Source organism: Indicator indicator, chromosome 29 (genome assembly GCF_027791375.1).
Source record: "Indicator indicator isolate 239-I01 chromosome 29, UM_Iind_1.1, whole genome shotgun sequence".
In the NCBI taxonomy this organism is placed as follows: Eukaryota; Metazoa; Chordata; class Aves; order Piciformes; family Indicatoridae; genus Indicator; species Indicator indicator.
Genome location: NC_072038.1, coordinates 9682418 through 9705847, shown reverse-complemented (window position 1 = coordinate 9705847; position 23430 = coordinate 9682418). Strand labels below are relative to the sequence as shown.

At 45.7% G+C, this 23430-nt stretch overlaps 1 protein-coding gene across 2 annotated transcripts; it reads left to right on the top strand.

The window, feature by feature from the left end:
* Positions 1-519: 519 nt before the first annotated feature.
* On the top strand, positions 520-19992 carry PRKAR1A (protein kinase cAMP-dependent type I regulatory subunit alpha). Of its 2 annotated transcripts, none has more exons than XM_054393764.1 (11): positions 520-533; positions 5536-5713; positions 12286-12459; positions 13089-13180; positions 13380-13441; positions 13922-13968; positions 14586-14744; positions 16193-16253; positions 17100-17221; positions 17925-18006; positions 19671-19992. In XM_054393764.1, the coding sequence occupies exons 2-11, from the start codon at positions 5537-5539 to the stop codon at positions 19841-19843; spliced, it is 1149 nt and encodes a 382-aa protein (XP_054249739.1). In that variant the 5' UTR covers positions 520-533; position 5536; the 3' UTR covers positions 19844-19992. The 2 variants fall into 2 exon arrangements, with proteins under 2 accessions (XP_054249739.1, XP_054249738.1); XM_054393763.1 differs by lacking the exon at positions 520-533 and adding an exon at positions 3401-3426 and having other exon boundaries at positions 5535-5713.
* The last annotated feature ends 3438 nt before the right edge of the window (positions 19993-23430 follow it).

Genomic DNA, 23430 nt, shown 5'->3' with positions numbered 1-23430 from the left:
AGACAAATTTATTGGTCTTTTACGGGACCAGGAATAACCTGCATGGCTTAATGCAGAAGGGAGATGAGCCAAATGCTTAAGCATGCTGAGGTGGCATCATCACTCAGCTGATGAAGGCATTGCAATGATCTTGAAGAGGGCTGCTGGCTTTAATCATGGAAATAGTGCTTTTGACTCCTTCTTATGAGGCTGAAGCAGAAGTGGCTAAATACAGAAACCTAACAGCAGAGGACTTCACGAAAGAGTGGACGTGCTGGCCCAGGTTCTCCAAGGTACTTAGGTAGGCAACTGCTTAACTAGCGTAGACCCAAACGTCTCTGGACACTTACATCCAGAATCTGCCTAGAAATATCATTCCTGAGGCAATGTTTCTTGGCTTAAAAATGAGAGCAACCAGGCTGCTAAAATACAGGAAGTCCTATCGGCAGCTTTCTGCAAGTCCATGCTGTGAGACATGATGATTCACAGCCTCTGCCTTGGGAGTCATCTCATCTCATCCATGCTCAGACTCTGCTAATATTTACCAGTCTCAAAAAACTGAATGTCCTCCCACCAAGCACTTGTGATGGTCACCACCTATAGTGCTTGCATTGAGGTTTGAACCCGGACTGGTGACTAGATTGGTGTGAAAAATTAATATAATGATGCTTTAGGACAGCCTCTGCTACAGGATAGATGAAGTTAAATAGAAAAACCATAAAATTACAGAATGCTGTGGTTGGAAGGGACCTGCAGGGAGCAGAGCCATCCTCAACTAGATCAGGTTGCTCAGAGCCCTGTCCAACCTATCCTGGAACAGGTTCCAGGGATGGGGCAGCTACCACCTCTGAGCAACCTGGGCCAGTGTCTCACCACCCTCTGTGTCAAAAATTTCTTCCTTCTCTCTAGTCTGAATGGTTTAATGAATTTCTTATTAAATGTAACCAGAAGCAGCCAGCAGAGTTCTCACCTTTTCCCTCTTCATGGTGGCTTGCTGGCCACCTCATACTGCCTTCTGCACTTCATTGGTGCATTCTGCTGTCAGACTGGGCAGGTCTCCTCTGCTCTTCAGCAGCCACAGCCTCAGGCAACAGGCTGCTTCCTGAGAAACTCTGATGCATCAGATCCTTTGAAATGAAAGTTGTGGGAACAGTGCTGATGGTAATGCAAGTAATTCACTTGTGAATGTTTATGATTTGATTAGTTAAGACCAAACCCCGACTGTAATTCAGACCAGACCAAATGGAACAGGGTTATCATTTCTGCTTTTAACAGTGTAAGAATTGACACATGAATATGTGAGAACATATGCTTAGGAGATTGTGAGAAGCATGGTTTAACTTCCAAAGATCTATCAGTGCTGACTCATGGTGAAGGAGTTATACACAGTTAACAAGAGGGAGTTCAGGGCATCAGAAGGCTCCTTCTGAAAGCCTGCTCTGTCCCCTTGGTTACTCTCCAGCCTTGCCATCCCACCTCTCTGTCTCCAGAGCTCAGGGAAGGATTGCATCAAGAGCATGCTGTACAACAGTCCTCTTGTTTTCTTTAAGAGAATGTTGCAGGACAGGTTTTACTGACAGGTCTAATCTTAGTTCCAGATGGGATCCATCCCAAAACACCAGTAGGACTTGTCCAAACAAGGAGTAAGATGTGACAGTAGCAGAAAAAGGGAAGATAAAAAGAAGTGTGTGGGGAGAACACACTAAACTCATTCCTGGTGCCCAGAAACTTCCAGTAGGTTTCAGTTACAGTTTTCAGTTATAAGGAAATATTCTGCTAGCAGGGGAGCAAGTAGATTTGATATTTACAAATCCTGTTCTCTCACAGCATTTCACAACTATTAACAATTCCTTACCATTTATATTGTTTGTAAAACTTACAGCTTTTGGCTTACTGTCAGGAAATCCTGAAGCCTGGCTGCTAATTAACCTGTAACAGACAGAAGCTATTAAACATTTGAGGAATGTGAACTCAAGAGGCTAGCTTGGGTCTGTCATAAATGCAAATCTAAGATCTCCATCTGAGCTGTTATCCTTCAATATGAGAACTAGTAAACAAGAAATGCCATGACAGATAGGTCCTGATGGCTTCTTGTGTCCTTGCAAAAGCATCAGTGTCTTCTAAGCTCCAAATAGACACTGACCTCTGGTTGTTGGGGTAATTTGGTTGTATAGAATCATAGAATTGTTTTGGTTGGAAAAGCCCTCATCATCAAGTCCAAATCAACCTAAGACCACCATGACCATTAAACCATGCTCCAACGTGCCATGTCCACACATTTCTTGGACACCCCCAGGGGTTGTGACTCCTCCAGCTCCCTGGGCAGCCTGTTCCAATGCCTTGGAGCAAAGAAATTTTCCCTAATATTCAACTGAAACCTCCTGTGACACAATTTGAAGTAATTTCCTCTCCATCACTTGATGCTAGTGAGAAAAGACTCTCACTTTTCTCCCAGATGAGTTAAAGACTGATTTATTTTGGTTCAAATGCTCACAGCAGGTCTAACACTGCACTGTGAAACTGAGCTGTGTTCCCTGCACAAGGCAAACAGCAGATGCACGATTCAGGGCTCATTTCTTGCTCTCCCAAGCCCTCATAGGGGATCAGTCTCTCCAGGCCAGCCCCAGTGACTTCTGACAAGTTTTCAGCACACAAGTGGAGGGATTCAGAGGGCTCATCTCAGCCTTATAGACACATGAATTAATTCTGCACATGGATTTTAAACGAATTATCGTGAAATCTGTTATTACATTTGGATACAATTTATTTCCTCCCCTCTAACAGTCTGATCCCTGCACCCGACCATTTCAGGGCCAAGGTTCATCCACCACCCGCAGCTGCACCAACATTCAAGAGCATCTTTCACTGCAGCTGCCCTTTAGCCGGATTTCGGTCGGTCCGGTACTGTCAGTTACTAGGCGAGGCCTACTCAGGTGACAAGCAGCGCTCCTTTACCCGCGCCGTCCTCCGCTACGGGACCCGGCGGGTTCACTCCTCCCAGGGAGCAAGCCCACATTATCCGCATCCTTGCTCCAGCCCGCAATGACCAGGCGGCCCCAGGGCCCAGCCTGGCCCGCAGTGACCCAGCGGCCCCGAGCCCGTCCCGCCCTGCTGAGCTGCCCGTTCCTCTCAGCGCCCCAACCCCTCTCTCCCTTCGTGCATCTTAAACGGGTAAGCAATTCTCAGCGCGGACCCCATCCTTCCCGCGCTGACATCGCCCCTTTGGAGCAGCCGCGCCCACTGTTGCCGCTTTAAGGTTACCGCGGCGACCGAGCTGGGTGAGAGCGAGGCGCATTGACGTCACGGAGCGCGTTGATTGGTTGAACCCGTTGGTTTCCGGTGGGAGCTGCCGCCGCTGCTGCTGCTGTCGCTGAGGGCCGTGGCTGGGCTGGGCTGGGCCGGGACGGGCGGGGGGCGGTGAGGTCCCGGCGGAGCCGCCCGCGTCAGGTGAGCGGCAGTGCACGGCCCGGCCGGGCGGAGCAGCCCCTGAAGGGATGGCGGCGGCGGGGAGGCGAGGCTAGGCGGGAAGGGCGCGGAGCGGGAGGCCTGCGGCCTTGGGGGCGGGGGCCGGCCCTGCGGAGGGGAGCGGCGCGGTCCCGGAGCCGGCAGCTCCCGGGTCCGCTGGGAGGAGCGGACGGTGTCCCCTCTCCTGGGGGATCTGGCTGGAACACCTACTTTCGAGAGGTCCCCGCGGGCTTTGTCGGGCGTCGCCTGGAGGCGCTGATCACGGAGACGTTCAGACGCTGCAACAATTGCAAACAAACCCCCGGGCTCACGCAGGGCTAGGGGCTGGCTGGGGGTTGTCCCTGTGCTTACTTTGATCTTGGTGCTCCCCGTCCGCTCCGCTGGGCGCCTCCGGGAAGCGGTGAGCAGCCCCGGCGCTGCGGTGAGAGACAGGCTTGTCCTGACGGGGCAGCCCCGGGGTGGGCAGGCCGAGCCCGGGCGGTTCGCGGCAGCCTGGATACAAGCCGGGCCTTAGGGAGGGCCTGGAGAAATGCGGGTTTGCGGTATGCAGGAAAAAAATAGGTTGTAAAGATGCCGGAGCTGGCATTATTTCCTTGGTATTTTCTGTACTGGTCTTGCCATTCCCATGGACAGCTGTGTCTATCAGTGTGATGCTTTCCCTGTAGATTGCAATTTGAAGGCTGTCATGGACCCACTGGGTTTCTCTGGGGCTGTTAATTAGGACTGACCTTCACTGAGCAAGTTGTCAAAACAAAGGAAGTAACTGGAGAACTTTAAGGTGCTTTTTCAGTCCATGTGAAGTCCATACTTGGTGTTTATGCAACACATAATACCTCTGTCTGTGCATACTTGGGCAGGGATTAACTGTGACAAGAGTGAAACCTGTTTGAAGTGTTAGCAATTTCATATTAAGTCTCATCCTCCTGTAATCTCCAGGAGCATAATTCATAGGGGCACAGTGTTAGATTGCCTGTGTGCCCTCTGATTCTCAATTCTCTGCCTCAGTAGGATCAACCACATCGTGTAACTCCACCACTTGGCTTTACAGTGACTTGTCATTTCTCAAAATTACCTTGTCTGAATCCCATTTTTTCCCTTTCAAAAGCTGATCCTGGGATCAACATATCTTACTGCATATTCATAAGCTGTTGCCCTTGTCCCTGTACCAGGTAACTTTCTTTATATTTCATCCAAAATCCCCTTAGAAATTCCTCTTTCTTTAGCTGTCTCAACATTAATTCTTTTACGGAAAAAAATGACATGAAATGCTTTATCTATATATATGAAAATGGATTTAAAAATGGTTCTGTAACCTGAAAAGGGGGAAAAAAAACCTGTGTAAGAATATTTTTGAAAGTGTTATTGCTGACACTATATTTTTTTAACTCTCTTGAAAAACTTGGCTTCATAACAGCTGTGCTTAAAGATGTCCTCTGGGTTACTTAGTTGAAAGAATATTTTGTGGGCTGTAGTGTATCTGTGGAGATAGTTAGGAAGCGTGGACCAGTTTAAACTGGAGATTAGCTTTTTAGGAGTGATGGCCCTAATGTCATACTTTGTTAGTGGATCTGCCTTGGCATTTGACAAACTGGATTTGGCTTCAACCTGAACTTGCTTCACTTCCTAATATTTTCCATACCAACCTCTCAGATTGCCAGCTTCCACCCACCTCTATCCTGGTCATCATCCCACAACCCCATATAGATCATACAGCTCTGAAGTGAGCCTCCAGCTCTACCAAATCCTGGGTTTAATCAGGAGAGAGTTTAGGTGGAAGCTTCTCTGACACTGAGCGCTCGCAGGGCTCGAGCTGTTGAAGCTTTCCCAGCTCAACCAAATGCTTTTCCTTTTGTGCCTGTGGCTATAGAGCATTTTCTTTTTCTTTGTAGGTGCTAAATAAGTTCCTAGCTTTCTGTCACAGTTTAGCTTAGTTGCTAGCTGTACAGATAAAGATAGTTTTGTGCTGTGATATCAGTTAGATGATAAGGCAGCAGAGCTGTCTTTTGGGCAGCGGAACGTGCCCGGCTATATTGGGCAGCAGCGTCTTTGTTTCCATTATTTATTTAACCTTCTCTTTCTCTCCTCTTCAGCAATGGCAGCTTCTAGCAGCAGCAGCAGTGAGGAGGAGCGGAGCCTTCGGGAATGTGAACTTTATGTCCAAAAACACAACATCCAGCAGCTTCTGAAGGATTGCATCGTACAGTTATGCACAGTGAGACCTGAAAGACCCATGGGGTTCCTCAGAGAGTACTTTGAAAGATTGGAGAAGGTAAAAATATATCATGGCAGGGAAGGAGAGTGGAACAGTCTAAATTTACATTGTCTCTTTGTCATTTTGAGGGTGAGCTTCAGATTGGACCAGCTGGTTGAAATTAGAACTGGTGCTTTTGGGTAACAAATCCTGTTTTCCAGTAATTTGTGCCAGCTGATGGTGGTGTAAAGGCTCCTCTGTCATAACAGAGCACATAGGGCAGGAGATAAGCTGACAAGGAGACTTACCCATGGGCTGCTGTAATCCCCATCTAATGCTCACTCCTGGAAGCTAATAGATGGCATATACCATTGTGTCTGCAGTTAGGTGATAGCTGTGGTAGTGTGTGACCTTGGTTGGACACTGCTGATAGGTGTTTGGTGTCTCATACTGAGACAAATGGTTTGTGATAGTTTGGGTTTGGCACAGAAGCAGTCGGCCAGTGGCAGTTATCCAGGCCAACTGGAGTCAAAGGGAAGGATTTGTATTCCAAATGAGAGCAAGCCTGTTCCTGCCTTCTCTTGGGAGTTCAGTGTTGGTGTTTTGCTTTGTTGTTCTTCTTGCATTTGTCCTCAGGGTCTCTTTGGTGTTTTTGTTGTTGGAAGCATTCTGGGATCTTGGGAATGGAAAGCGTTTTGTCAGCTTGGGGCTCGAGTTTGAAACGGTGATTTTTGGATTCTTTTGAACTGTTCATTTTATATATTGATAGCTGAGCAGAGGGGAAGAGAAGCTGCTCTGAAGATGGGAGGTTTTGAAGGCTAGTGCAGAGGAAAGGTTAAATTCAGGATACAGTTAATAAATAGTGTGGCTGTGACCTTGTGCAGGAGTTGTTTGCAGGTGCTGCTTTCAGTTCTTGCGTAGGGGAGGTATATAAAGATGTTTTATTTATTTATAGAAAGATATATTCTTATATGTAAAGATAGAATCTTTTTTTTTTTTTTAAATCCTAGTTGATTATTAATAGCTGATGTAAAGAAGAAAGAAATTAACACTAGAGATCATGCATATGCAGGGTGGAAATTGTCTTTGAATGGAAGTGTTCAAAGCAGATACTAGAAAATGACCAAATGCTGTGAACTGATTCTTAACTTGCAATGTATTTGGGAGCATTTTGTTTATTAAATGAAGAACACTCTGCCTTTTTTTGGTGTAGCTGCACTGTGAGTACATTCTCTTTCAGACAGACTACCAGCAGCAAAACAGTAGTCAGGTTGTTAAAAATCCACTGTCCCTCCCTGTTGCTGTTTCTCCTTCCCCACCTTGAATTCCTGAGTTTCTGCATACTGCTAAACTTGAAAACATCACCACAAGTGTTGATACACAAAACTTTACAGTGTTTACTGCATTATTGCAGTTGGAGTAAATCATGAAGCAATCCATATATAGAGATGTGAAATATTCCTGTTTGGAGGCTTTTGTGCAGTGGATTTATGATCAACCTGCAGAGTTTAAGATGAAAGAATTTAATTTGTTTTCAGCAAGACAAGACTGGCTCTGAACTTAATCATATGTACTCTGGAGCTGAATAACTCCTGGTGATTTTATTCTGGTGCAAGAAGGCTGGCTGTGTACTTGATCAGCCTACAAGGAAGCTGAAAATAAAACTGGTTAGGTAATGGTTTTCCCCTTTTACAGTTTTGGTCAGAGTATTTTATTATGAGTTCTGCTGGCTTGGGCTGTCCCTTCCCACTAGTGCAGCCTTAGCTACATGTGCAGCTGTGGCCTTCCTCCTGCTTTCTTGAATTTCAAAGTTGCTGCAGCTTTCTCTTAGGAAATTTCACTGTTCAGTCCAAGGGATTGGTCTCAGTTTAACCAGATAATGTGGTACCTTCCTGGCTCTCTCAGAACAGTGAACATCCTGTGCTGTGTTAATGACCTCCTCTGACATCCCTGTCTGGAAAGCACAAATGCTAAGTATGTCATTAAGCAGCTCTAACCCAGTACTTAAGCTCTGGTAGAGCAAAAGTGTTTGAAAGGGAATCTGCTTCACCTTCTGAAAGTGATTCGCAGAATGGCTTGGGTTGGAAGGGACCTTAAAGATCATCTAGTTCCAAACCCCCTGCCATGGGCAAGGACACCCCAAAGCCTCATCCAGCCTGGCCTTGAACACCTCTGGGGAGGGGGTGTCCATGACCTCCCTGGGCAACCTGTTGCAGTGTCTCCCCACCCTCGCTGTGAAGAATTTCTTCCTCATCTCCAGTTAAATCTGCACTCAATCTTCAGTCCATTATCTCCCCTATCACTGCAAGCCCTTGTAAAAAGTCCCTCCTGGCTTTCTTGTAGGCTCCCTTGAGATACTGAAAGGCTGCTCTAAGGTCTCCCTGGAGCCTTCTCTTCTCCAGGCTGAACAGCCCCAACTCTCTTAGCCTGTCCCCACAGGGGAGCTTCTCCAGCCCTGTGATCATCTTCATGGCCTTCTCTAGAACCACTCCAGCAGTTCAATGTCCCTCTTATGCTGGAGGCATAAAGCAGAGCAACTTACTCATGTACTTTCTAAACCTGCTCATCAGTTAGACTGAGTGAAATTGGAGTTGAGATGCAGGATTTGGGGTTTAAAGATGGAATTTTGAGGGAATACCATTTAAACCTGAAGGGAGGTTGCTATTTTCTCCAGTTATCCTGACAAGTCATCTCTCCCATGGTGTGCACACACACAGCTGATTCACTGGCATGCTGTTAAAATACATTGAAGAGATTTGAACGTGCTTTTGAGTTTCTCCTCAGAAACATTAAAATGACTGCCTCTGAGACTGTAGGAGCTGCTGCAGGAATTCAGCTGGCCTCTCCTGAGTTAGGAAAGCTGTTACCTGATTCTAATTACTACACTTGGATCACCTAAATGTTTTTATTCTCTGTTTGTGATGTCCTCAAGACCTCTCTTCTTTTGGCTCTGCAAACGTGTCTGCTAACACCAATGAATCAAAAAAGCTAATAGCTCTGCAGTGCTGGGCTTGGCTGTGTGATGTCATCTGAGCTATGGAAGTTGAATGTAGAGATCATTATTCCAGACTGCCTGATGGATCTTGGCTCTTGAGCATGGCTGTCCACTGCAATAAGTGGACGTTTGCAGTGCTGCCTGTGAGGCAGCTCTGTGCATGTTGGGCTTTACACAAAGCTGGACCTGGCAGATGTGACTGACACCAAGTCACCTGCTCCCCAGCCTGCCTCCCCAGGCACACACCTCAATATTTTCCTGTTCTCCTAAGTGTTTCTTCTGCAAAACATGGTGGTTAAGAAGGATGTACTGTGCAGTGATGGATTTATGGCAGAGTTTTTAACTTTTTTTTTTTTTTTTTTTAGCTTCTGAGTGTTTGGATATTTGAAGTGTGTGGAGAGCTGATATCAATTAAATGCTAATTAGCCAGGGGGTTGAGACAGTTTCTGGTGTAATGACATTTAGCAGGTGCCAGACTGTACAGTGTAAAACATAATTCTGAAATTGTGAAGCTTTTCTTCAGTAGCTGATAGATGAAAATCTGAGTATGTGAAGTCTCAGCTCTTTAATATTTTCTTACCTGTAATCATTTCAGTGGAATGAACAATTTCTTAGTCAGGAAAAGTACATAATTTACTCTGTGTGGTCCTTGACACTGAAAACTTTGAACTTGCTTCATCAGCTGAAAGACCAGGATCAATATTTGGATGTAGCAACCAGGCTAACTTTATTAGGAAGGCTTTTCAGATCCTGGTAATGGTTGTACTGATGAGAACAGAGCATGAGGAATGCCTTTGTCCATTGTGTGTTTAATTTTGGGAGCCTCTCAACCTGAAGAAATCTATTTTCTCAGTCTTAAACACAGGCTTAATTCTAATATAATGAGAATAGCAACTGCCACTTTTTCTCCAGGTCCTAGAGTGATTTTTTTTTTTTTTTTCCTTGGATCAGGTGCTGGAAAATGTGGGTTGGTATCAGAAATTAGAAAATGAGTATTTTAAGAAGATAAATCCATGAAAAACTACTGCTGTGAAGACAGTGAGACTGTAGCACATCACTTACTCATGGCACAGTGTTGTCATGGAATGTTTGATGAGACTAGATGAAGATTTGTCTCAGTGATAATCTTCCATGTGTATACAGGCTGTTAAGAATAGCTGATATATTTGGAGTTACTTTATTACCTTCTCTACCTGCAACTGGTTTCTGTGTCCATGCCCTACCTTAACATACTCATTTTTAATATAGTAATGTTAAACCTCAGATCAGGCAGAAGTTCCCAGCTCTGTTTTGTCTTAGTGCAGTTCCCTTGTTCCTCAAGTGGAGCATGTCCAGAGAAGGGAAAAAAAAAAGTGGTGCAAGGTCTAGAACACAAGGAAAAGGGTCTGGAGAACTTATAAGGGAACTGGAGTTGTTAGCCTGGAGAAGAGGAGGCTGAGGGGAGACCTCATTGCTCTCTACAACTCCCTGAAAGGAGGTTGGAGCCAGGAGGGGTTGGTCTCTTCTCCTGAGGCACAAGTGATAGGGCAAGAGGAAATTGCCTCAAGTTTTGCCAGGGGTGGTTTAGGTTGGATATTAGGACAAATGCCTTCCCCAAAAGGGTTGTCAAGGCCTGGCCTGGGCTGCCCAGGGCAGTGGTGGATCCCCAGGAGGGGTTTCAAAGCCATGTAGATGTGATGCTGAGAGACATGGTATAGTGGTGACCTGGCTTTGCTGGGTTAATTGCTGGACTTAATGATCTTAAAGGTGTCTTCCAACCTAAATGATTCTGAGATATCTGAGTGAACCATCAGTGAGGCTCTTGTGGAACACTGTTTGATCCACTGCTCCCTTTCTAAATGCTGCTGAAGTGCTTCTACCTCTGAAAGTTACAGGCTCACAATATTTGTTATTCTATATTTTATCTGACACTAGAAGGAAAATGCAGCAGCTGCTGTTCACATGTGTAAAAGTGTCAGGCTTTAGTTCTGAGTTAATTATTCTGCACATGAACAGTTTGTTGCTGTGCTTGGTGGTGTTGCCCACTTGGTAGAGGCAGTTTAAGTCCAAGGCTTGAGTGCTGCTCCAACTATTTTTAAGTTCATCTCAGTCAAGCCTTGTTCCTTTATTAATCAGAAGACAGAAACAAGGTTTGAAATACATTTTGCTGCCATCCTTTGGCAATGTAGCACTATTTTATCAATGGGTGGAAAGCAGGAAGTGAAATGTCATTTGATGGATCAGTGCTTGCTCTGTGGCCATCTGAGAGGTGTAAAAAGTAAACTCTGCATCCTGCTTATCTGCTGTCCCTTTCCTCCAAGTGGTGTTGTTATACATAGCCTCTGTGCACCTCCGGAGTGGGGCACGGCAGCCAAGCAGCAATGCTGCCCAGCTGGGCAGGGATGCTTGGCTCAAGGACACTGGGACAAACCCAGCTTTGAGAAGGGCTGGGAGCTTGCAGGGAACAGATGAGGCCTTGTTCTTTCAAGGCATGTCCCAAACCTCTGTTTCCTTGATGCTGGGAAAGCCATTTGAGCTGTTATGACGCAAATGCTCTGGCTCCAAGCTTGGCTTTCTTGTTTTGGTTCTTAATCTGATTTTAGTTGATTAAGGTAAATTTTCTGGTGCTCAGAATCAAATTTCTGTGTGTCAAGTTAGGCTTCATTTTATTGTGAGTGCTTTAGTCTTACAGAATCATAGAATGGCATAGGTTGGAAGGGACCTTAGAGATTATCCAACTTCCCTGCCGTAGCCAGGGACACCTCAACTAGAGTTGGCTGCTCAAGGCCTCATCCAACCTGGCCATGATCACCTCCAGGCAGGGGGCATCCACAGTCTCTCTGGGCAGCCTATTCCAGAGTCCCTCCACCTTCGTACTGAAGAACTTCTTCCTAAGATCCAGTCTAAACCTCTCCTTCAGCTCCAAACCATTCCCCCCTGTCCTGTTGCTAGACACCCTTCTGAAAAGTCCCTCTCCAGCCTTCCTGTCTTCTACAGTATCACTATAGCACAGCTCAACAGGGGAGCTGAAGAGAAAAGAAATGTGGAATGTTGTGCAAAGTTGACAAATCTGTAGGTTGTGGAAAAATAACCCCCCTGTTTGGTCTGTAGCATCCTTCCTCCAGCTCTTTTGTAAGTGGTCTTCGTATTTCTTACTCCTAAAATAACTGTTGGTTGTTGAGTATCAAGTTGGTCAATGACTTGACCTTGCTTCCAAAGCTTCTCGTGTAACATGGATTTCTGAGGAACTGCTCTTCTGTCTTTGCAATTAAAAAGGGCTCCACACCTCATGGTGAGGGCGAGGGCTGCTGGGTTTACAGCTGGGAAAACGTAGCCTTCGTGGAATGTCTTCATCACCTGTTGAGCACAGTAGTGGAAAGTAGAATCTGCTTGTTTATCCTTCTTAATTCATTAAACTATTAATGTAACACATTGAAATAAACACCATTGTGATAGGAATGTTATGAATGAAAGGTATGTCTGCCATCTGCTTTGAAAGGCCTTTGATCTTGCTTGCTGCAGTCTCCTGTTTGCCTTGACGTGGGAGTAACAGGAGACAGGAAGCTCCCTTGCGGTGGCAGAGACTAAATTGGAATATAATATGGGATGGCTTTTTTTTTTTTTTCCTCCCCTTCACTGGATTATGTGACACAAACCTGTCTTCCTTCCTGTTTAGGAGGAAACAAAACAGTTGTTGAATCAACAGAAGTCTGGTTCTCGCTCAGACTCACGGGAGGATGAAATCTCTCCCCCTCCTCCCATGAACCCTGTGGTTAAGGGTCGAAGAAGGCGTGGGGCCATCAGTGCAGAAGTCTATACAGAAGAGGATGCTGCATCTTATGTTAGAAAGGTGCTTTGACTTTTAAATGTTGCTAAAAACTGCATCTAGAAGCCAAGGGTTTAGCTAAGACCACTTTCTCTCCAGTCTATTAAATAACACAGCTCCTGTAGCCCGCTGAGTCTTGTGTTAACTGTAAAAGGCAGCCCTGTGTGGATAGGTGTTTAATTGGGGGTTAGAATAAACTGTCACGCAATTAAGCCAGCTATGCAGAATTTAGACCTGTTCCCTTTGAAGCAATTGATATTTAGATGTACATTTTATTTATATATATATATATAAACAAAGTGCTTCCAATCATTTGACAGCTGCCACAACATCACATTTAACCTGCTGGCAGAGCAGACTTGCTGCTGTTTCTAGGAGAACACAGGTGGGATAGATACTTGTGCTCTTGGAAGAAACCCATCCAGACTTAGCTTGGAATATGATGCTTTTACACTTGCATACAATAATCCCAAATGTTATTCTTTACCTGCTGTAAACATTGACTGTTTGGTTTTAGATCTGTGGATCTCAGAGGAGATCCTCAGCCAGTGTTTTGTAGCAATTCAATCATTTATTTATATTGCTTATACCCAGGGGAATGCACAAGTTTTGCTTCAAAATATTAATCCATCTCTATTCTGATTATGTCTTAGGTTATTCCAAAAGATTATAAGACCATGGCTGCTTTGGCAAAAGCTATTGAGAAGAATGTGCTGTTTGCCCATCTTGATGATAATGAAAGAAGGTAGGAATAGATCTTTGTGGTCTTAAAGTGCAGACTTCAGAGCTGCTGATTGTCTCATCATGTACACAGCTGCACAGCCTCTTCACACCAGGCATTGCAAGCACCCAGAGGCTGGAGAAGTGGAAGGGTTGCAGGGGCAGATGTACTGTGTGTAGCAGCTGCCCAGGCATTTGTCTCATTCTGGTTTCCTTTTCTTCAGTGACATCTTTGATGCCATGTTCCCTGTCACATACATTGCAGGAGAGACTGTCATACAGCAAGGCAAGTGACAATATTTACTCTGGTGAATGGGCTGGAGATGCTGAGCATGCTCTGGGGGGGAGTGGGTTGAAATAAAAGCATTGCCAAGACTGCAGTGACCCTTCCTGGCTGTGTTCTCTGAAGCACAGATCAAGCGAGGAGGGGAGCAGCTGTAGGAAGAGGTGGCTTTGTAGCTTATGTTCTCTGTTGGAAAGGTTGTCATCTGATGGCTCTGTAGAACATGTTGGGTCAGGTTATGGAGCGTGGCCTTTGCAGTAATCCTGGGAGTGCTGCTGATCTCCTACCTACCAGTAGATGTCCTCTTTGGCAGGACTCAGGAGTGTGAAATCAGCAAACCAGGCAATTTCACCCTGCAAGCTGTGCAAAAGTTGGCTCTGCCGACTTTTATCAGGTTCTGAACATCCCAGTTGGCAGAGATGCCAGTTCTGTGAAACATGACTGACTGAGAGCTTTACTCTCTTCTCTTTTGTTCCTCTTTAGGTGATGAAGGTGATAACTTCTATGTTGTAGATCAAGGAGAAATGGATGTAAGCATGCTTGGGTGTTTCTTAACGCCATGGTTGGTTATTTATTGATGCTATGTTCACCCCTAGCAGAGCAGTCTGATATTTGCAGGCCTCTTCTACAGGTCCTTCCTCCAGCAGCTTTTCTCATACTAAGCTGCTGCTCACAGAAGCTTGTTCTGCTTTGGAGCCTCTTTGCTCTTTAACAGCTCAGTCTTGCAGCACAGACCATGAGTTGTGTTAGTGTCAAAATGAAAGACTCAGACCCTGAGACAGCACTGATCCTTTACAAGTGCAGGGGGGAGGTGTGGGACAGCCTTAGCAATGACCAGCCCTTGCATTTTCCAGTCCAACCAATCCATAGCTTTCTCTGACAGAGGCTTTGAGATTTTATTTCCTATCAAAGGGTGGTCTGTGTGCATGTCATGTAGAAAAGAGTCCCTTTGGCAGTCAAAACTGGTTGGGACTGGGATTGGCTGTGAGGTGTTGACGAAACCCTGCAACAGTCAACTCTGACTGTACAGATGGGAGAATTTCCCCTTTGTGTAAAGGAAATAGAGGATGGCAGGAGCTTCATGCTGTCCCTGACCAGCTCACAAGACACCCTGTGCCTTGGCTGACCACCATGCCCTGCCTTTCAGGTCTATGTGAACAGTGAGTGGGCCACCAGCGTCGGTGAGGGCGGCAGCTTTGGAGAGCTTGCCCTTATCTACGGAACTCCTCGCGCTGCCACCGTCAAAGCCAAGACCAACGTGAAGTTGTGGGGCATTGACAGAGACAGCTACAGAAGGATCCTGATGGCAAGTACTTTTCTGCCTCATGTGTGCCTTATGTAGCTGGGTCCGTCACCTGGGGGTATGCTTTTAGGTGTGCTTTTTCACTTGGCTTCTCCTTGACAGGCTTGAGAAATGGCCCGGTGCAAAGTGCATGAGGTTCAAGGAGTCAAAGGGCCAGGTCCTACACCTGGGGTGGGCCAGTCCCAGGCACAGATATAAACTGGGTACAGAGTGGGTTGAGAGCAGCCCTGAAGAGGATGACCTGGGGGTGTTGATAGATGAGAAGCTCACCATGAGCCAGCAATGTGCTCATGCAGCTACAGAACTACCCAAATCGTGTCCTGAGATGCATCAGGAATGTGGCCAGCAGGGCAAGAGAGGGGATTCTCCCCCTTTACTCTGCTCTTGTGAGACCCTACCTCAGATACTGTTCCCACCATATGAGGGACATAGATCTGTTGAAAAAAGTCCAGAGGAGGGCCACAAAGATGATTCAGGGGCTGGAACACCTCTGCTGTGAGGATAGGTTGAGGGAGCTGGGGGTGTTCAGCCTGGAGAAGACTCTGGGGTGACCTCAGAGCTGCCTTCCAGGGGCAGGGAACCTACAGGAAAGCTGGAGAGGGATTTTTTACAAGAGTGTCCACTGATAGGACAAGGGGAAGTGGATTTATATTGAAGGAGAATAGGTTTAGATTGGATCTTAGGAAGAAATTCTTCACTGTGAGGGTGGCAAGACTGTGGAATGGGTTGTCCAGAGAGGCTTGAATGCCTCCTCTGTGGTGATGTTGGGGTTGGACCTGATGATCTCTTGAGGTCCCTTCCAACCTCTGATATACTGTGATGCTGTGATGTTCAAGGCCAGGTTGGATGGGGCCTTGAGTAACCTGGTCTAGTTGAGAGGTGTCCCTGCTCATGGCAGGGAGGTTGGATTAGATGATCTCTAAGGTCTCTTCCAGCCTAGGCCATTCTATGATTCTCTCCGTGCCTGGCTTTTCCTGGAGTTATTTGTTTCAGATCCTGCTTTCTCAGAAAGCTGATGACTCAGCATACATTTGCCAAGCATGGGGCTGTGGGGAATCTTGCATTAATGAACAGAACACCACCAATGCAGTATTAAACTGGTCTAAAAAACGTCAAACGTACTGCTGAACTTGTCAGATACGTTGATTCTGCTCAGCATTTAGCTTGCAGTGTGTGTGTGTGACCAAGTTGTGACTGACTTTGAGCAGGGGTTGTGATTTTTTTGGTAAGGTTATACATTTAGGAAACATTTAGTTCTTTCTGAAGGTTGCTGAACTCCTGAAGTAATTCAATTTGAAACCAGTTCATCTTGTGGGTTTGGGGTCTGGGAGACAGGATGTGATGTGTCCTGTTAAATATACTTTTGCCCTTGTTTCTGTTTGGGACTTCACGTAAAACATGAAGCAGAAAGAAGATTTACTGTGTGCTTGTTTGGTTTTTGTTTTCTCTAGGGGAGTACTTTGAGGAAGAGGAAGATGTATGAGGAATTCCTTAGTAAAGTATCTATATTGGGTAAGTGAGGAAGATTTCTTTTGTTCTGGAGTAGAAGTTCCCAGATGGGAATAAAGCTGTTGCCCAGCCTTGTGATAGCTGCAAGTTATTGTGATAATCCATCAAAACTGACCCCAAAGCCTCTGCTGCTCTTCTGCATCATTCCAGAGTAATTCTAATTCATGTCTGGAGAGCTGATGATGCATCAAGAAGAGTGTGTCCAGCTGTCCAGCTGGTCTAGGGAGGTTCTCCTTCCCCTCTACACTGCCTTGCTGAGACCACATCTGCAATATTGTGTCCAGTTTGGGGCTCTCCAGTTCTAGAGAGACAGAGATCTGCTGGAGAGAGTCCAGCAGAGAGCTGTGAGGATGTTGAAGGGGCTGGAACATCTCTCCTGAGAGCCCTGGGGCTGTTTAGTCTGGAGAGGAGAAGGCTGAGAGGGATCTTATCAATGTCTATAAGTGTCTGAGGGGTGGGTGTCAAGGTGAAGGGGCCAGGCTCTTTTTGGTGGTGCCCAGTGACAGGACAAGGAACAACGGGTACAAGCTAGAACACAGGAGGCTCCACCTCAACATGAGGAGAAACTTCTTTATTGTGAAGGTGACAGAGCCCTGGAGCAGGCTGCCCAGTGAGGTTGTGGATTCTCCCTCTCTGGAGAGATTCCAAACCCACCTGGATGCATTCCTGTGCAGCCTGCTGTAGGTGATCCTGCCTTTGGCAGGAGGGTTGGACTGAGTGATCTCTAGAGGTCCTTTCTAAGCCCTACCATTCTGTGATGCACAAATCAGGTTGACCTCTGTGTAAAAGAGAGAACAAAAAGTCTAATTAGTGCCCTGAGAAGCTAACTTTGGTTAATGAACTCCACAGAATCTCTGGACAAGTGGGAGCGGCTCACTGTAGCTGATGCGTTGGAACCAGTACAGTTTGAGGATGGCCAAAAGATTGTGGTCCAGGGAGAGCCAGGGGATGAATTCTTCATCATTTTGGAGGTAAGTAAGGTCAAAATTAAAAGCTTAATTAATTAAAAGAACTTGACTAAGTTTTTTTTTTTTTTTTTTCCCTAAGCATGGTTTATTCTGCCCCTTAAATAAAACACCTGGAGAAAAAGGAAATACAGAAATGTATTTCCCCAGCAAGATTCTGTTTCTCTAGGAATTCAGAGAGGTTGGACTAGATGACCTCTGGAGGTCCCTTCCAACCCAAACCATTCTATGATTCTTTAAATGCAGAAGTTTATATTTAGTTTTGCTATTTTTACAAATGGTACTCCCCCCAAAAAAAGAAAAGGAACAAGTTCCTGCCAGAAACCAGTTTATCTTTTATTCAGGTGAGTTAGAGACCCACTCTGGATAGTTAGTAATGTCCTGCTGGTGGTATCATTGTCTCCTGCCTGTGTTGTTTGGGGGTTTTTGCTGATCATACTGGAATATTGTTACTGTCAGGAGGAAAAAATAGGAAGGAATTAGTGCTGTGGCTACAGAAATGCCCAAAGACTTTTTATGCTGAGAGAGCAGGGAGGACCCAGCTGCTTTTATAGAGCAGTCTGGTGAACTATGCGAGGTCTGAGGCGTTCTTTTTGCAGTCTGAGACATCCTAACAGTCCTTTCTGCACAGCAGCTGATTCCCTGTTGAATTCCATGTTTTGAGTGCTGCTGGAAATGACAGGTTTTGACTCGCTGTGCTTTGTTCAAGGGCACAGCTGCAGTGCTTCAGCGTCGGTCAGAAAATGAAGAGTTTGTTGAAGTGGGCAGACTGGGACCTTCTGATTACTTTGGTGAGTTCCATCCTGGTGGTTCCAGACAGCACTGCCACCATTTTACCTCTGCTGGTTTGATGACTGCTCTGGATGATGGTGGTGGGATGGGTTTGCTTAATTACTGTTTGGGCTAACTCCTGTGTTCTCACCCAATGTCAGGTGAGTACTGGAGTCTGTGGGTGTGCCACAGAAATGTGAGCCTTCTGGAGAGCTTTGATTTAGAAAGGGCCTGTGGTGGCTTGGTCTGCCCTCCCTACTCTGAGCAGAGCTGACTTTGAAATTACATCATACTGCTCAGGGCTGTGTCTAGTCGAACCTCTTGTGTCTCCAAGGGTGGAGATCCCACAGCCTCCCTGGGAAGTTTCTTTCACTGTTTAACCAGCCTTGGTGTGAAGAAACTTCTTGTCTTTATGCCTGACAAGAATTTCCTGTTCTGCAACTTGTTGCTTTCTCTCTGGCTTTCACTGTGCGAAGCAGTTTGGTTCTGTCTTATTTATCACTCCTTAGGCAGCTAAAGGCAGCAGTAAGATTCCTTCCTTAGCCTTCTCTCCAGGTCAGACTAACCCAGCTCTTTCAGCCTCAGTTTGTACATCCTGTGCTGCACTCCCATAACCAGCTGGGGGGCACTGCTGGACTTTGCCAGCACCTTGTACTGGACACCCTGAAACCACACTAGAAGACCACCTCCAAGTCCTTATGTCCAACCTAAATCTGTCCTGCTCTAGTTTCAAACCATTCCTCCTCATCCTGTCCCTACAAAGCCCTTCTAAACAGTCCCTCCCTAGCCTTCTTGTAGGTCCCATTCAGATGTTGAAATGCAGCTGTAAGGTCACCCTGGAGCTGAACAGCCCAGATTCTTTCAGCCTGTCTACATAGGAGAGCTGCTCCAGCCCTGTTGGTATCTTTGTGACTTCCTCTGGACCTGCTCCATCAGGTCCATGTCCCTCTTGTGCTGGGGGTCCCAGAGCTGGACATAGTACTGCAGGTGAGGTGGAGCAGAGTGGACACACTGCTCTAGTGCTCCAAGAGCACACTGCTCCAGCACCCCTAGCACTCCAGTGCTCTAAGTGCACACTGCTCCAGCACCCCTAGCACTCCAGTGCTCTAAGTGCACACTGCTCCAGCACCCCTAGCACTCCAGTGCTCCAAGAACACACTACTCCAGCACCCCAAGTGCACAGTACTCCAAGTGCACACTGCTCCAGCACCCCTAGCACTCCAGTGCTCCAAGAGCACACTACTCCAGCACCCCAAGTGCACAGTACTCCAAGTGCACACTGCTCCAGCACCCCTAGCACTCCAGTGCTCCAAGTGCACACTGCTCCAGCACCCCTAGCACTCCAGTGCTTCAAGTGCACACTGCTCCAGCACCCCTAGCACTCCAGTGCTCCAAGAACACACTACTCCAGCACCCCAAGTGCACAGTACTCCAAGTGCACACTGCTCCAGCACCCCTAGTACTCCAAGAACACTCTACTCCAGCACCCCAAGTGCACACTACTCCAAGCAAGGTCTGAGCAGAGCAGAGCAGCAGAATCTCCTCTCTCGCTGGTTCTGATCAGCGTCAAACCCTGAACTTCCTTCTGTTCAGCTCCTGCAGCAGCTAGAACCAAACAGGCTCATTTCTTCACCTCCTGTGGGTGCTGATTTTGATCCCTGTCTGCACTCTCCTCTTGCCCTAGGTGAAATAGCTCTGTTGATGAACCGTCCCCGTGCTGCCACAGTGGTTGCCCGTGGCCTGTTGAAATGTGTGAAGCTGGACCGACCCCGATTCGAACGGGTCCTGGGGCCCTGCTCGGATATCCTCAAGAGAAACATCCAGCAGTACAACAGTTTTGTATCCCTCTCTGTCTGAAACCTCCCTCCCTGCCCAAAACATGCTTCACCAACGCAGACTGCTTTGTTACCCTTGTGCAGAGCCACATTGCCACTGGCATTTGCAGCTTTTCCTGTCACATTTTAAAATAATAATAATACTAATAATAATTGAAAAAGATAACAAAAAAGAAAACAAAACAGACAAAAAAAAAAAAGAAAAATTGCACTGTTTTTAATTTTAGAGCATATTAGTTCTGTGCTCTGTGTCCCATTAAATTAATAGGAAAAGTTCTATGGAGGTTTCTTTTTTGGCTCTTATGGCTTCTGTCTGTGCAACAAACGTCCAACTCGGGCAACTGCAGCCTTGCTTCAGGAGGGAAGAGATCTCCTGGCACCATGCCCATAGCCATAAAGTAAGGAGGTGACAGCAGAGGGGAGATGAAAATTCTTTTTCAAATATTTCTCAAAGAGTTGGACAGATTTTTAAGGCTGTGGTCCTAACTCTGCTGTCTGTCTTTTTCAGTGAGAGCTGCCCTTGTAATTGAGCTTCTTGGGGCAGGGAGCGGGGGGTTGGTTCTTTTTCATCTTTCTGGGTACTCTAATCCTGGGCTCAATCGTGAGGCATCAGCTGCTAAGAAAGCCACAGTTGGAATTTAACAGTCTCATTGTTCTCGTGTCTGCTGGTTTAAGATTGCTTAGTTCTGTTTTTTTTGGTCAAGTGTAAAAGCTTTCAAGGTTAAATAGTTCTGGTGAACTCCTGCAGTTGTTACTTCATTTGCTGACTTGCTGCAGCTGAGCTCTTTTCTTTTTTTTTTTTTTTTTTTTTTTTTTCCCCTCCTCAGTGATAGTTCCACTCTTTAAAGCTCCTCCTGTTCAAAGTGGCAAGAACCAAATGTTACATGAAATGCCCGAGTTTGGTCTTTAGTACCTAGGTTGGTGTAAGAATGGTGCAGCTGTCCAGCTGTTAGTCACGTTCCAGTCCATAGATGGTGTAGAAATTGGAAGTAAGCATTTTATTTTCCCTGGGACTCTGGCTTGCTTTGTATTTCTCAGTTGACTTTTTTTTTTGTTATTGTTGTTAATGATCGTCAGTTCAGGTGACTCTCTGTTACCAGGGAAAAGAAATGCTGAGTGTTTGTGTTTTTTTTTTTTTTTTTTTTTTTTTGACCAGCCTCAGTGGCAGGCTTGCTGGTCCCTGTAGATACCATGATGAGAATGTGAGGCAGAAAAAGTGAATGTTTTAACTTCACTTATTTTAAGCTGTTTATTTTATCTTTCTTTTTTTCTTTTTTTTTTTTAAGCCAATCAGCTCATTTTTAAAATGGTTCATTCTAAATCCAGTTGAAATCCCAACAGGTGCATTCTCTTCTCTTGCTTATGGAATTGACACTTCCTTCACACTCTTTTTTTTTTTTTTTTTCCTTCCAAGTTCAATATGTTGCCGAGTCTTAAGTGTAGTTCAGTATTTACCAGCTTTGTGTTCCATTACTCTGTGCACACCAATACTTCCCACAAGTTTTTACTGAATTCCACACTTCAATAATGGTAGGCAATTTTTAAAAGGTTTCCTTTCAACTGTAGTTTCTATCCAGTAGTGTAGGTTTGTATTTGGGAGTGACAGCAAGCAGTTCTGTGTTCCTTGTGCAAGTACTTCTTAACGATGGAGCCCTCATTTTGCTTCCTTTCTGAGGTGATGTGGATCCAAATTCAGCAGATTTCTCTCCTGAGCTTGTAGATGATCAGAAAAGAGTCTGCAAACTGATGCAGAAATAATCCTGAGGATATCAAGCCTTGGCATAAAGGTTTTAAGTAATCCTGAACCTGATCCATGCTCCTGATCCCAATAATGGGGATCTAACTGCTTGTGGGTTGAGTTCTCTACTCAGAAGGTGTTGAGTAGAGGAATTTTGCCAGAATCCTTTAAGGAGTCAGCAACTTCTACCTTTTTTGGTTCTATTTTTTTATTTGGTATCTTAAGTTTTGACTCTCTCCAGGTTTGGATTTTTTTTTTCCCTTCATATATGTTCTTTGTGTTACTTTAAGGCACCAAAAACTGTGTTAAACTAGTTAGAGCTCCACACCCACAGGAAAAGGATGCACTTTTTTTTATATAAGGCTTCCTAATCAAGTTTCACTACTGCATCTTTTTAGCTTGCTGTTTAACTCCCTTTTGTAGTTTTACCTACAAGATTTTAAGATAAACCAGCTAAGTCTGAGTTTAAATATTATTCTTCACAGTTATAGCTTTACCTTTGTGTGCAATTTAAATCTGTTTGAAAACAAACAAACAAACCACAATTGGCATAGTTTTGCCTTAGCTAACATTCAGGGCTTTAGAAGTAATTTTTTGCTAGCCCACCTTTAGCAAACTTCTCAAAGTCTATTGCCCTAGAAAGCTATAGTCAACCAGAGGACCATTTTTGTATTGTTACCTGACTATCTTAAGTCTGATTTACTGTATGTGCTAATATATTATATGATATTCCTTTTGTTATAGATTGTCCTAATGGCAGGTAAAGCAATAAAATGATTTAAATTCTTAAATGCAATCAGTCTCCTTTTCTTTTTGCCCCTCACCCCCATCCCTGTGTTGTCTTTTCTGCTGGCCTTAGAGGATGCACCAGTAATGAGGTGGGAGAAACTAAGCAGCTTAATGGATTAGCTTTGTGTTAGCTCTGGAGGCTTGAGTTCAAGTCACACACAGTCACAGAATGTTAGGGGTTGGAAGTGACCTCAAAAGATCATCCAGTCCCACCCCCCTGCCAGAGCAGGGTCACCTAGAGCAGGTCACACAGGAATGCATCCAGGTGGGTTTTGAATGTCTCCAGAGGAGACTCCACAACCTCTCTGGGCAGCCTCTTCCGGTGAAAGAGTTTTCATGGAACCTCCTCTGCTCCAGCTTGCACCCATTGCCCCCCTTGTCCTGGCACAGGACATGCCTGAGCAGAGCCTGGCTCCATTCTCCCAACACTGCCCTTCGCATCTTAGCAAATAGGAATGAGGTCACCCCTCAGACTCCTCTGTCCAAGCTGAAGAGCCTCAGCTCCCTCAGCCTGTCCTCAGCAGGGAGATGTTCCACTCCATCATCTTTGTGGCTCTGTGCCTGACTCTTCCAAGCAGTCCCCTGAGGCCCTTCTTGACCTGAGGGGCCCAGAACTGGACACAATATTCCAGATGTGGCCTCAGCCCAACTGAATCTTCCCCTTGCAGCCTGCTTGGAGGACTTGATCTCCACAAGCCAGCCCTATGACCCAGGAACTTCAGTCTGGCATTGGGTGCACATGACTGCTTCTGAAGTGAGAAGGTAGCTGTGCCTTGCTTGAGTGTCTCAGCAACTCCTACTGCTTTGATCTCCTGTTCAAGTGGATATTTTGCCCAGCCCAGCTGTTCTTACTGGAGCTCATAAGCCTCCCTGACTTGTCTGCTCTCATCTGAGATACCCTTAATGACAGCTTTGAACACAAGATGGTTAATCATGAATGGTGGACACACAGGGAAAAGGGATTTTCGTTCTATGATGTAAGAAAAGTTTGGAGAAGCAGTGACTTGAAGCAGCTTAGACTGGACATGTTTTACATCCAGCTCTGAGAAACATCACATTAAGAAGATACCACAGAATAAAGG

Coding starts and splice junctions, on each gene's coding strand:
- PRKAR1A (XM_054393764.1), top strand. CDS start 5,537: ATGGCAGCTTCTAGCAGCAGCAGCAGTGAGGAGGAGCGGAGCCTTCGG. Junction 5,714..12,285: donor ACTTTGAAAGATTGGAGAAG/GTAAAAATATAT, acceptor CTTCCTGTTTAG/GAGGAAACAAAACAGTTGTT. Junction 13,442..13,921: donor AGAGACTGTCATACAGCAAG/GCAAGTGACAAT, acceptor GTTCCTCTTTAG/GTGATGAAGGTGATAACTTC.